The 14,995-nt window shown below is 28.5% G+C and overlaps 1 protein-coding gene across 4 annotated transcripts; it reads left to right on the top strand.

The window, feature by feature from the left end:
• Positions 1-681: 681 nt before the first annotated feature.
• On the top strand, positions 682-12,449 carry LOC122529487 (gamma-aminobutyric acid receptor subunit beta-like). Of its 4 annotated transcripts, none has more exons than XM_043655687.1 (10): positions 682-779; positions 2,770-2,912; positions 3,574-3,680; positions 5,630-5,697; positions 6,341-6,486; positions 7,165-7,322; positions 9,143-9,427; positions 10,294-10,524; positions 11,356-11,612; positions 12,167-12,449. In XM_043655687.1, exons 2-10 carry the CDS (start codon positions 2,860-2,862, stop codon positions 12,317-12,319), a joined length of 1,458 nt encoding a protein of 485 aa, XP_043511622.1. In that variant the 5' UTR covers positions 682-779; positions 2,770-2,859; the 3' UTR covers positions 12,320-12,449. The 4 variants fall into 4 exon arrangements, with proteins under 4 accessions (XP_043511622.1, XP_043511630.1, XP_043511606.1 ...); XM_043655695.1 differs by lacking the exon at positions 682-779 and adding an exon at positions 1,594-2,047 and having other exon boundaries at positions 11,392-11,612; XM_043655671.1 differs by lacking the exon at positions 682-779 and adding an exon at positions 1,594-2,047.
• The last annotated feature ends 2,546 nt before the right edge of the window (positions 12,450-14,995 follow it).

Genomic DNA, 14,995 nt, shown 5'->3' with positions numbered 1-14,995 from the left:
TAACATTGTATTGTAATATAATATCAGATAAATAACAAATCTACATATTAGTTTTATTATTAAAGCAAATTCAGTATAATATTAACGCTAGAATCATCGACAAAAAAACAATGTGAAAAAAATTGAAGCACAAGGAACAAAGAAAAGTTCAACTTGTACTTATATATTTTACAAGAAATGTTAAAAAGTTGATCATCACCTTGAAAGTAAATCGATGTTACACAAGTGCTGGATAATAAAAAGAAAAAAAAAAAAAAAAGGAAGAAAGAAAAAATAAAGAATTCGCGCTCTACAAAGAAGAAGAAAAGAAAGAAAGAACCACGAAAAGCGCGAAGATAGGAGATAGGTTATCGCGGAACCACTTGTTTCGATATTCCGGAGAACAAAAGTGTACGTGTTCCTGGAGTAGGGGGAAGATCGATGGGAACGGTAATCCGGTAAGGTGAACGACTCTCGATGCCGGTGTGTGTTTTGCGGTGGCATCCGAAGAAGAGTGGCTCCGCTTCGATCCTGACGTCGAAATCAAAAAAAAAAGAAGGACGACGAGACGGGTGGCGGGGTGGGGGGAGAGGGGCGGGGGGAGGGGGGGGCGAGAGGGTTGGAGAGACGCGGAGAATCACTCTCTGTGTCAGTAGGTCGCGGTGAAACGGGGCTGCACATGCGTGGTTCATTTTGCGCCAACCTCCGGACCGCCTCGGGACCCCGAGGAATGCCAAGTACCCAGAGATACGGAAGAGGCTGGTGTTATCGGCGTGTAAAGAGAACCGAAAGATAAATAGGTGAGAGAGGAGAGTCGACTTTGCGAAGAAGTCTGACAGTGCAAGTGTGAAACACCGATACGAAAGGGGAACGTTAGAGAGAGAGAGAGAGTAGATTGGAAGGGGTGAGAATGACAAGGAGAGAAAAAGAGGTTGAGCAAATTCGATAAAGAAGGGATGAACGAAAACAGGTGAAGCAAGGGGAGGAGGTTATACGTTGACTGACAAAAATCAAAGGGGGGGGGGGATATATATATTTGCAAGATGACAAATGACGTTGAAAGATCGCGAAGGGAGAAATTGAAGGATCGTGTACGCGCACGCACATAATCCACGATAGTCCACGCTCGTGCTCGGTATCCGGTTCGGTTCGAATAGTTTTATTAACCACTCGCGCTGGCAACTGATTGCGGACCATAACGAGCGACCGAACCGTACACGATAATTTCGTCGCTTTTCTTTCTGAACTTTCGTCGGTACGAACGACGTCGCCGTATAGAAATTATGAGGAGCAACGAATTTATTATTTGCTTTGCCTGTGTTTGTTTCACTTAAATACACTTTGAAAACACTGAGAGAATACTGCAATTTTGGAACGAAAAGCTCTCGACGTGCGCGGCACGTCATTCCAGCGCAAGAGGTTAACCACTCGCGCTGGCAACTGATTGCGGACCATAACGAACGACCGAACCGTATATACTGCAAATGAATTCGTCGCTTTTCTTTTTGACCTCGCCGATAATGAATATCACTGGATAGAAATTAGAAGTAATAAATTTATTGTTTGTTTTGCCCGGGTTACACTTAAATATACTTTAAAACTGAGAAAATATTGCAATTTTCACAACGCGAGAGGTTAAATTAATACACTCGAGTGTGAGAGGGGAAGTATAAGAAAAAAAATAAAAAGAGAGAGAGAGAGAGAGAAAGAGATATCCCAACAGAGGATCCGAAAGGAGGTTAGTAGTGGGTGATAGCGAGAGATACGAGGGGCTGGAGGAGGGGGTAAGAAAAGGGGGATGGTTGTGCGGAGGAGGTGAGTGGCGCGCAGCATCCGAGGCGCCGGGAAATATCGTCGAAAACGGCGTCGAGCTTGGATAGTGCTCGTGAACGAAGCTGTCTGTTCGGTGGTGAAAAAAAAATCGTGCCCTTTCGAGGGCGGCTGTGCCAGGAAACAGCGAGAGAGGCATTGACTCCTGGCTCGAGACAAGCTCATCTCCCTTGACGATGCCCGCGGATCCTGTCGACGGTCTCTCCGTCCACGTTGTTCAACCCGCTCCACGAAACGAGTAACACCACTCTCTCGAAAACAATTCTTCCAAATCTCTCGGAGAACGTTCTTCCAACACTTTCGAATTTACGTCGATGGACGAAGTTCCATGCCTTTTTTTGAAGAAGGAACGGCGTGCTGAAAGGGTATGAAAGTATCGTATTAGCAACAAATATGAAGTATTGGGTCAACGTGTGTATGACGCTTTGTAAATGTATAAAATTATCGATTGCAATCTTAACGAAAAACACGCAAATCAGACGAATCGTTGTCCACCGAGGTAGAAACTAAAAAGTCACGACGTTCCACTATCACGATGAAGAACATTCTCCGAATAAGCTGTACTTGCGTGAGTATAGCTGACCTGTCTGTTGTATAGTTTCTCCACGATTCTGTTTTCTTTTTTTTTTTTTTTTGTTTCGAACGAAATTATCTTCGACGATACTGCACAATTTATACTTTATGCTTTATTGGAGATTTCTTTTATTTAATTTATGCTTTATTTGTTAATCATGCTGTTATGCTTTATTATGGAGATTTCTTTTATTTAATTACGTATTTCTTATTTAATTTTGATCACGGTTAAATCTTTGTATCGTCACTTTTATTTTAAGTAAAGTATTTTATGTAGTATATATATGTGTGTGTTTGTGTGAGTGTATGTTGGACGAGATAAACGATTAGATGATTAACAAGATATGTAATAAGGGTCAAGGACGGGAATGGAAGTTCTGATTGCAGTTTCTGGCAGCTCGATGTCGAGGTGCAAGGACCTATCGAGATGACGTCCTCTTCTACCTGCTGACGTAATTTTGGAGGATACATCACAGGATGTGGCTGCAGCACATCTTCCTCTTGCTGCAAATGATTCACCTGATTGCTTGGTAGCGATTAATTCTATTAAAATTGAGAATTGAATGAAATGAATTTTGTACGAATTTCTCAATCCGTCATCGCCTTCTTTGAATGTAAAATAACAAAGAAAAATAGATAAGATAAGAATAAAGCAGGAAGGATTAAGATAGTTTGATGACTTTTTCAAAATGAATTTTATATTATATCAAACGAATTTTATACTTGGCAAACAATAGCATTGAAATAAATCTGCAAATTGTATTACAAAAAAATGTTAGTTAAAAGTTCATTGGCTTCGATATAGTTATCTTACGTTTAGTAGTATAGAGATTTTTATTAATAATTTTATATTGCTAGATCTTACTTAAAATTATCATTTTTTTTTTAATATAAAAATATAATTCGACAAAATGCAGGATCAAGTAGCTTCTAATAATTTTTTAAAAATGTATTTTAATGAACTTGATAACATTGAAATAAATCTACGAATGTTGCACATAATTTTCAATGAAAGATTTATTAACTTTGGTGTAACATATTAATCTAATATTTAGTTTAAAGATTTTGAATTCTTATATTGACAGTACAACTCGACCTTAAAGTACATTTGTAAAAACATGAACACGTCTTCAGCGTCTTTTATTATGGAGAATCTATTTCATTTCTATCCAAACAATTTGTTAATTTCAGGGCCAGTCTTGACAATACAGGATTATCTGACAGATTAGAAAATGTGACGCAAACTATATCGCGGATCCTCGATGGTTACGACATTCGATTGAGACCAAATTTCGGCGGTAAATATATATAATTTTCATTTTGTTTGTTCAGTTCGTTTAAAATAATTTTAAACAATGTGTCTGTCATTTTTAGAAATTAGTATAGCTGTTCTTTCTGCATATATAATAAATTATGTCTCTGTTAATTAGACCCAATTCGTTCATTTATTTGGCATTGGCCAAAATTTGGTGTAAACAGAGTTCTATCGTATATCACAGTTCTTTCATCAAATTATATTATCTAGAGAACTATTGCGTTCGATTTGTCACCTAAACATGAAATCACAATATAATATGATAATTTTTATATATTTATTAAATATGAAACAATTTTTATTATTTTCTATTTTATATTCAATTGTTATATATTTTATTATTCATTTATTAATAAAATCAAATTTTAGAAAATTATATATTATTTTTAAATTATGAATATTAATTCTATATTATTCAATATTACCATTATTATTTAGATATATATTAAAATGAAATTTTTTATATGAAATAATTAAATTTAATAAATTTTTATCATATTTATATTTATTATATCTATTAATAAGATTAGTATTGTTATTAAAATATTTAATTGTTTTTAAAAAAGTTGAACAATATAAATAAGTGACATAAATAAACATATATATCATAATTGCATTGAATAATTTGCATATTACATATATATCAATATCAATATTAAATATATTAAATATCAATATCATACATATTATAATTACGTTGAATAATTTGCAAATTAACAGAGAATAAATAGAACGATTAAAGAATATTTTCAATATAAAATTTATTCTTAAATTTACTTCATCAAATTACACGTTGTTAAGTAAATTTAAATAAATTGCTTCGTCTCCATTGATTTTTCTTTAAATCAATACTTTCATTGATCCAAAAAAACAAGCAATAAACAACATATATCACGTTGTACTGGATAATTTGTAAATCTACAAAAATAAATACAACGATTAAAAAATATTTTTTCAAAATAAAATTTATTTTCAAATTTATTTTATCGTGAATGCACATTCTTTAACTTAGTGGACATTTGTTTCTCTCTTCTTTTTCTTTATTAATATTTATCTGTAATACTTTTAGATATAATTATTTTTTACTTACAAATATAATTATATTTATCTATAATATTTATCTATTAATAATTAAATATAATATTATAGATATTAAATATTTATATTTATCTATAATAATTAAATATAATAAATATCTAAATATTTATCTATAATAATTAAAATAATGTTATAGATATTAAATATAATATCTATAATAATTAAATATAATAAATATCTAAATATTTATCTATAATAATTAAAATAATGTTATAGATATTAAATATAATATCTATAATAATTAAATATAATAAATATCTAAATATTTATCTATAATAATTAAAATAATGTTATAGATATTAAATATAATATCTATAATAATTAAATATAATTATATTTATCTGTAATATTTTTATTGATTAAAAAAACGAACAACATGTATTATGTATATATGTATATTGTATTAGATAATTCATAAATTTAAAATAAGCAGAATAACTAAAAAATATCTATTCTTTTTAAATAAATAAATAAATAAAAATTAATAATTTTAAATAAATAAAATTTATCCCCAGATTTGCATTGTTAAGCGCACATTCTAACCGATTTAGTCTTTCTTTTCTTTTTTTTTTTTAATCAACACTTAGTGTTACTTGCTTTAAAACGACTTATCTGAAACATTGATGAACTAAAATCGATGTCAAGAAAATTTATTGGGCGAATTTTTTACAGGCCACTGATCACGCCAGAATTTTAATTAATCCGCTTCACGATGCTAAGTAATTTCCTTAATCCACCACTGATTACTCGACCTATTAGACACACGAATTTCTTTTCTTTTTCTTATTCCTTTTTCTTCCTCTTTTACAATATTTTATACGTTTATCTTCTCAGGGGAACCCCTTTTGGTTGGCATGGATCTTACCATCGCGAGTTTCGATGCAATCTCGGAAGTAAACATGGTGAGTACATCTACGTAATCAGGCTCGTGACCAGACTGTGGATGATTATGAAACTTCGTGTAATTAAAAAAAAATAACGTAACTTTGACACAAAATTATTTTACTTATTGTTAGCAAATAATTTTTTTCAAATTATATGAAAAGCTATTTAAAATTATATGATTATTTCAAATTAAATAATTGTTTTTTGATATTTTTCAAATTTGTGTATTTTCTTTTTTTTTTTTTACTTGGAATTCCGCAATCTAAAGTTTCTTATAAATGTGTAGAAATCCACAGCCTATTCATAACTAATTATGTATCCTACTTGTAACTAGATTATGTATTTTCATATTTTTATAAATATACATATGTATTTTGTGTATTTTATGTATTTTCATATTTTTGTGAATACAATTAAAAAAATGAAACCTAAATAGAAATTTGTTTTTTGCAAAGCTGTTACAAATTTGTAATTTGTAAAACAACAAACAAATTTGTTAAATTATATACATATTATAATAACTAAGACTGAGAGGAAGAGATTTAGAGGGGAATTACAGCGTTTGATTAAATATAATTCTTCTACAACCTAATTATTAGATACATTTACAATAATCGTGTGATACGATGAATATTATTAAAATAATGTTAACGTTCACAGGACTATACCATAACAATGTATCTGAATCAGTATTGGAAGGACGAAAGACTGGCGTTTTCTCAAGAAGAGGAGGTTCTCACACTTAGCGGAGATTTCGCGGAAAAGATTTGGGTCCCAGACACATTTTTCGCCAACGATAAGAACAGGTACGTCAGAACATAATTTTTTAAAATCTGTCTTTTCCGTGAAAGAAGAATTAACATTAATATTAAATTTTTAATATTAAAAATATTAAATTAATATTAAATTATATAAATATTAATTATATTTATATAATTTAATATAATTACAATGTATGATAATATTAATATAATTTATATATTAAAATTATTATTTATATATAATAATTAATTATTTATATAAAATAATTATTTATATATAATTCTTTTTTAAATATGTTTTGAAAGTATCAAATTTAATTCGATTTTTATGTAATTTTGTAATATAAATATATATATATATATATAATTATAATTTATTATAATATAATATATTATAATCTTATAATATAGGAATCATAACGTACGTAAAGTGATACATTAATACTCCTCATAACATAACCTACAAATAATATATCTCCTCCATATTTCTATTTATGAAAAAAATCTATCCACATGAGATTTTCTCTTGGAGCTAAAGAAACTTAGTCTAGTTATTATTTTTTATTATTATCGTCAAAAACAAAGGAATTAGTCAGACAACCTGTTTCAAATGCTTTCTTCGTCATTCGTCCTTTTAATATTTTATTTTCTAACTGGAAAATGTACGAGAGTAGAAGAGATGCTGTTAAAGAAAGAAAATGTTGGTTTTCGGTTTGTTCGCAGTTTCTTACACGAAGTGACCGAGCGTAATAAACTCGTTCGGCTGTCCGGAGACGGATCTGTCACTTATGGCATGAGATTCACGACGACCCTGGCCTGCATGATGGATCTGCACTACTATCCGCTCGATTCGCAGAACTGCACCGTAGAGATCGAAAGCTGTACGATCGATGTTTTACCTATCGTAGCTGTTTTCTCTTTTTTTCTTCTTTTTTTTTTTCTTTCTATCGATTCCTTTCGCTTTTCTCTTCTCCGAGTACAGTAAAATGAAAGACACTTTTATGGTATTAACGCTAGAACTACCAAAGTGTCAGTCAAAATTTATAACAAATTTATGATTTCTGGTAGAAATTTTGTAGATGCAAAACAGTTTTTAGAGATTTCTAATGATTTTTCGAAAAACATACAAATGAAAGCTCGTGCAGTTCGTTGTATTCTAAACATCTTCTGTTTTTTCACTTTAATATTTCTATATGTTGAATTTCGTTTTACTTTAGCAAGAATTGAGAGAACTTTCGATTTGTTTCGATATTTAAGGAATCAACATTTTTTTAATGGCTGAATTTATATATTTATTATTTATATTTATATTACTTCTTCATATATTGTTACATTATTTTCCTTGTTAAAAATACGAAAACGTGTTTCAAACAAAAGTTGCATGGTTTACCAGAAGAATCGTTTTGTTGTTATTTTGCTTTCTTTATCGAGATGTGACTTTTAGTTTTTCAAGCGTAATAGTATGTCTTCTTATCCACTAATTGGTGTAGCTCAATACTGTCTACAAAAAATGATTAATATATGTAGTTTTGATATGTAATTAGTTCAGAATTAATGCATTGAATTCTGAGAAAGAAACAATATTTACTTTATTCTTCATTCGAATATTTTAATGACCCATTTTATAAATTCAATTTTTTATTTTATAAATTGGAAGTATACCTTGTCTGACAAAAGGAATATATATTCAATCCCAAAATCGAATGAAAAAATAGTTTTGATATGCAATTTAATTCATAACTAGACTACGGATTTTCATGCATTAAATGGGAAATTTCAGGATGTAAAATTATATCAAAAGTAGAGTGCTCGTTGCAAAATTTGATACTGGAAATAAATATTTTGTTTCAACTATATTTCTTTGATAATTGAAACTGCATAAAGACCCGTAGTTTATTTATATTAGGTTGTTATAATAAATTCGTTCGCCTTTAGTGTTACATTTTTAATATTAAAACTATGTATAACAAAAAATCTAATGAACAATAGATAATTCATTACACATTAAATAAAGGAACATATGGTGTGGATAAATGTTGCTTACAAGTATAAATAAAAAGAAAATGAATTAAAACGAAATTGAAAATATAATATAACAAACAATATTTAAAATATTTAAAAGATCATTTATTACAAAAAATATTGGACTTATAATTGATGAACGATTTATGTTTTGACTGCACTATTTAAACATTGGAATATTCAACATTTCAACATTTCAGAAAGAAAAATGTTCTTTACAAGTAATAATCATATAATTCAAAGAACGTGGAAATATAACAAATTAACCTCTTTTCGCTGGAATGACATTGCCACACGTTGAAAACTGCAATATTTTCTCAGTTTTAAGTATATTTAAATATAATCCAGGCAAAACAAACAATAAATTCATTACTTAGTAATTTCTATTCAGTGATATACCGATGAATTCAAAAAGAAGACGAATTAATGTATACGGTTTGGTCTCTTGTTATGGTCTGCGAACCAGTTACTAGCGCAAGAGGTTAAACACGTACAATTTTTTGATAAAAAGGCTTACCTAATTCATGTATAAAAAATGTTAATTCCATCATTGATGGTACGAACGAACTTATTACACAATCTGATACATCTAACGTGACTCGTGTCAACAATTGTTAATTGTTATATGACAATTTGTGACTAATGAATTATCTTATAAATTGAAAGTATTTTTTGCTAGACGGATACACAGTGTTGGACGTGGTAATGTATTGGAAAGAAACACCGGTTCGTGGCGTGGAAGAAGCGGAACTACCACAATTCACGATAATCGGTTACGAAACGAACGATCGTAAAGAGAAACTGGCCACCGGTATATACCAAAGATTATCGTTAAGCTTCAAACTTCAAAGAAACATCGGATACTTCGTTTTCCAGACATATTTGCCCAGCATCTTGATCGTGATGCTGAGTTGGGTCAGTTTTTGGATAAATCACGAAGCAACCAGTGCTAGAGTAGCTCTCGGTAAAGATATGAACTTGTTCCCTTACTTGTCAATCACTATACAAGGTGTTCACATTTTCATTTATTGGCGGAGCAAAGCAAAATTGAAAGAGAAAAAGTGGTATTATTTTTTGTAAACAACATAGTAATGGATTATAGATTTGATGCAATAATGTTTTTTTTTTAATACCAATGTTGTTTCCTTCAAAATAATCTGTATTAATTATAAGACATTTATTTTCACTTTTTCTTTTAGTCTAAAAAACGTCTCTCCCAAAGTAATCTGTATTAACTATAAGACATTTATTTTTACTTTTTTTTTCAATCTAAAATGCATGTCTTCTTTTATGATTTTTCCTCACTGCAGATAATGATAATTATGTAAATCAAAATAGTAATAGTAATATTAAGTGAGACTATATACAACAAATACACTACCATGCATAAATAATTGAACATTGAGTGCAATTTCATTAGAAGATTATATTTTTAGAAGATTGTACTATATTTATTATATTTTGTTTTGCTATTTGTTAATTCTTTGCATTTTCAAGTTTCATTCATTTTTAATAAATAGCTAATATTTCATAAAGTCTGTACAAATTTCTGTGCATATTTCAATCGTTCTAAAATTTCAACAGATTTAATGTCACTCCTACTTAATTATGTATATTCATTTATTCTTATTACTTCTTCTTCATCTGTTGCTCATTAACTATATATGTTGAGATTAAATTGAAGAGATTCGTTTGAATTGTATTTTATTCTGCAATAATTTAGAAGTGTCCAAATACTTGTACACGATAGTTTCAATACAGAAAAATTTATGTAAATCACTGAATCAGTACAAATATATATATAACGACGGTCTTTTTCTCCTTTTGTAGGTATAACGACAGTCCTTACAATGACCACAATTTCGACAGGTGTACGTAGTTCACTGCCACGTATCAGCTACGTGAAAGCTATCGACATTTACCTAGTAATGTGTTTCGTTTTCGTGTTCGCCGCTTTGCTGGAGTACGCAGCGGTTAATTATACTTACTGGGGCGCCAGGGCTAAGAAGAAGACGAAAAAGAAAGACGGTGACGACAAAAAAGTGATCTCGTCGAAATCAGGTAAGACTTTGTTATTTAATTTCGAGTTAATTAAATTCAAAGAAATTTTCTTGGGGTTTCGAGTTTTTGGATATATCTCTTCATAATTTAAAACGATTTATTAATATATTTGAGGTAGTTCTCTATTCGTTTCATTGGGACTCACATTGTCCAAATTAAAGAATATAATATACTTATAAGATATTATATTAATAATAATATTATATATATAAAATTAATAACTTATTGTAATAAATTTAATATAAATGAATTTATATATTATTTTGTATATTATGTATTAGTATATATCATTATAGGTATATTTATTATTATTTATTTATTTATATAATTTATATTTATGTTATAACAAATTATAATATTATAATATTTACAAGGTCGTCATTATTAAACTACAAATTTTTAGAATAGAATGCACACAGTCTACAAAAATATATAAAATGTCTAAAAGAAAATATTGTGTCGTGCATCATACATATATAGATATCAATTCAAGATTTTATAAAATACTTTTATGAGAATATTATATTTAATACCAAAATATCAAGCAGTCTTATGCAACTTTCATGACAAAGAAATAAAATTAAAAAATCATATAGATGAAAAAAAATTTTAATTTTTGCCAAATTTGGTATTAATGATAATTTTGGACATAACTTCATACTCACTTGTTTATTTATCGGAAAGAAAAATAAACGAAAAATAAAACAACGTTTGTTCTAACCTGCAAAATAAAAGTCTTGTCGTATTTTGATTTTGAATTAAACGAAAGGAAAAAGAGAAATGGACATCTCCGTGGATATCATCTCGTAAGAGAAAATAGTAATTTTACAGGAAGCAAAGCGAGTTCTCCTTTTCCTGGTTCGACAGAGGCGGACATAATAGAGCTTCAAGATCTCAGGATGTCACCTTTGCCGAGTATAAGGAACAGATCAGGCCTGGTTAGCAGCAGTTCAACGCCTGGAACCGGAAGAGAACACGATCCGGCCAAGTTTCCTCCGAGCTTTCGAATTTCTAGAGTCGCGGCCTACAATACATATGGGAGGAACACTGGTCTTAGATATAGAGGACCCAAGCAACATAAGCCTAAGGTAAGATTAATAAGAAATTATTAATATTTTACAATTACACAATTTTTTTTTTTTAAATTAAAGTCGAATTTCAACGTTATAACGACCGTTGTTTTCAAATTTGATTTCGTCGAAGACAAAAGTTTGAAGAAAAAATATATATTTTTTTTTTATGTAAATTGAATTACTTAATCAGATTATTTTTTGTAAGTTAAAATTGTTGGAAATTATTATTGTGAAACACTATTAAACATTTATTAAAAACTTATATTATTGAGTTATATTATAGAGTTTAATCAATAATATAATTTTTCTAATATTATACTAAATTAATATTTGCCTTAATATACGTTCAAATTTTTTAAGACAATAATTAGTAAACATTTTCGTTGACATTATTTCTTTTCCATACTATATACTATTAACAGTACATTAGATTTTCAAAGGAATAATTTTTATTTTAATTAAATATTTTCCTTAAGGTTAACTGACTAACCAACTAATAGAAAACAAATAAAATTTCGTAAAAAATGAACTAAGCAAGAACAACGAAGATGAAAATATTATGGTTACAGGTATTACACGCAATACGAAGAGGAGCATCTGTTTTGCGCGTATCGATGCCCAAGATCAAAGACGTGAATATCATCGATAAATATTCGAGAATCATATTTCCAGTAAGTTTTATGCTGTTCAATGCCATCTACTGGGTATTCTATTTTCTCTGAAACTAGTCATCAGTATTCTCCCGCCATCTGCCGTACGAAGAAAGATAAAAACCAAGGACCAATCGATAATCGAGAATTTATTACACGAATTTCAATCAAACGGAAATCAGTTTCTACTCGAAGGTTGAAACAAATTTTGAAATTAGATTCACGAATAGAGCCACGAATCAAATCGAAGTCATTATTTTCGATCGAAGGGGAGCAGGAATCGAAAGTACTGAATCGAAAGCTGCCAATATTTATCGACGAGGGAATATCTTCAAGATTCAATCCGATTTAATCTTGGGATGTAATAATATTTTAGGAAATACGTTCCTATTCGATGTTTCATCAATTCGAATAATGCGCGGTGTTGTTTAAAAATTTTTTAAATAGCATCAATCGGTAAAGTCGGTAACTTCTTTTGGCCGTGCTTGCGAAAACGTTTGTGTTCCATTTTTGGCTGAAACTTTGAAAATACGTTCAATCTGCATGAAAACAATGCCTGCGAGAAGGATTTTCAGGGATTTAAAAGATAACACCTAAAATTCTGGGAAAAGTTTTTTTACTGAACTTGTTTGGCTGAAATTAAAAAAGTTGATTTATTTTTAGATAAATTATTGTATAATTATTAAAATATCTATAATATCAATTATTATTATTATAATTCTTATATCTGTAATTATAGATATTTTAATAATTATTGTATAATTATTAAAATATTTATAATAATGATTAATTATTATAATTATTATATCTATAATTATAGATATAATAATTATTAATATATTATAGATATAATAATTGTAATAATAATTAATAATTATTATAGGTATTTTAATAAGTATACAAAAATTATTATTAAAATATCTATAATTGCAGATATAATAATTATAATAATAATTGATAATTATTACAGATATTTTAATAATTATTTGGAATTACGATTATTTACACTAGCGTGGGAATTATTATTTATCTATTTATTTATTTCCAAAATTTCAGCAACAATTGGAACACAGACGAGCTTTCTAAAGTGCAGCCATCTCTTTTTACATGTCATTTACAAATCGAAGCACTCGAACGATTCATCCAATATCAATTTGAAATTGCAACGAAATCCAGATCCTGCTTCGAAAGTAAACAAATCATTGACCCCCCCCCCCCCCCATAATTGTTGGCATTCGATCATGCGTTTCCACCGAGAATCGCGAGAAACGACGAAGAACCATTCGAAGCGAGAGAACTTAAATTCTAGAAACCAGTATCGCGAAATTAGAGTAGTCCTCGATTGAAAACTTCTAATTACCATTTACCAGTAGCTGAATGATAATGTTGCTGTTACATTTCAGTATTATGGATTTCAGTCTTGCAAAAATCGTGTCGCACACGTGTTATCATAACAAGGGCTGTTACGTTAAAGTTACATGCCCAAAATTTTTTTTCACTCTCGATACGTACGGAAATAAATAATCGCGACAGTTCTAAAGTTTCTCGTTTAAAGATCAACGTTTTTTAATGCATTACATCCTAGACGATCATCTTGTAAATTTTTTAATACGTACGTACATGTTTATGTACATTGTGTACATATGTGCATACAGTGAAACTTCGTTTATACGAATTTATCAGGAGGTAAATAGTTTATACAATATAATATTTCTAGTATTAAAATATTTAAAAATATTCTAATATTATTTTAATATTAAAATATTTAAAAATATTTAAAAATATTCTAATATTATTTTAATATTAAAATATTTAAAAATATTCTAATATTATTCTAATATTATTTTAATTTTAAAATATGTAAAAATATTTTAATATTAAAATATTTAAAAATATTCTAATATTATTCTAATATTATTTTAATTTTAAAATATGTAAAAATATTCTAATATTCTAATATTATTTTAATATTAAAATATTTAAAAATATTCTAATATTATTTTAATATTAAAATATTTAAAAATATTCTAATATTATTTTAATATTAATAATAATTATAATATTTAAAAATATTCTAATATTATTCTAATATTATTTTAATATTAAAATAAATATTAAATATTCAAATATTATAATATTACAATAAAAATTAAATATTTAAATATTATACTGATATTAAAATATTTTTAAATTTAATATTTAAAAATATTTTAATATTATTATAATTATTTTAATATTAAAATACTGTTAAAATGTTAATAATATTTATTTATCATGTTGATTTAGTTTGTTGTTGACTCAAATGAATGAAATTCATGTAAACGAAGTTCTACTATAGTTTGATAATTACTGATTCAATTGTTCATCCACACGGAACGACGACAGGCTTCAATGAACGCGCGAAATCAGATTTAATTTTCTGTTCATTGGTAAATCATGCGAATTTGAAAAAAGTTCAATTATCGATTAATTTATTTACAAAAGTTAAGTTCAACCAATTGTCCAGAAAGCTTTCGTACATTCAGTGAAAAATTATCGACGTTTCAAGTTTCGCGATGTTAATAAGAATTTGAAATATCGATTGTTCTTTTCTAAACGTACGGGAGCTTTCTGAAAGCATTGTCTACGTTTATCGATGATAATAAATAAAAATTCGTTTGCATATAGTCGCACACAGCGCACTGATATTTTTCAATATACAAGGTGTACCGAATTTTAAATTCGGTCAACCGAAGTCGAAACTTCGGA

Source organism: Frieseomelitta varia, unplaced genomic scaffold (genome assembly GCF_011392965.1).
Source record: "Frieseomelitta varia isolate USP_RPSP 00005682 unplaced genomic scaffold, Fvar_1.2 scaffold_131, whole genome shotgun sequence".
In the NCBI taxonomy this organism is placed as follows: Eukaryota; Metazoa; Arthropoda; class Insecta; order Hymenoptera; family Apidae; genus Frieseomelitta; species Frieseomelitta varia.
Note: the sequence above shows the minus strand (reverse complement) of the source record. Positions and strands in the feature narration are given on the sequence as shown.

Excerpts from the sequence above, each read along its gene's own strand:
- LOC122529487 (XM_043655687.1), top strand. The coding sequence starts at position 2,860 with ATGTGGCTGCAGCACATCTTCCTCTTGCTGCAAATGATTCACCTGATT. Across the intron at positions 2,913-3,573 it reads ATGATTCACCTGATTGCTTG|GGCCAGTCTTGACAATACAG; the intron begins GTAGCGATTAAT and ends TGTTAATTTCAG. Across the intron at positions 10,525-11,355 it reads AGTGATCTCGTCGAAATCAG|GAAGCAAAGCGAGTTCTCCT; the intron begins GTAAGACTTTGT and ends GTAATTTTACAG.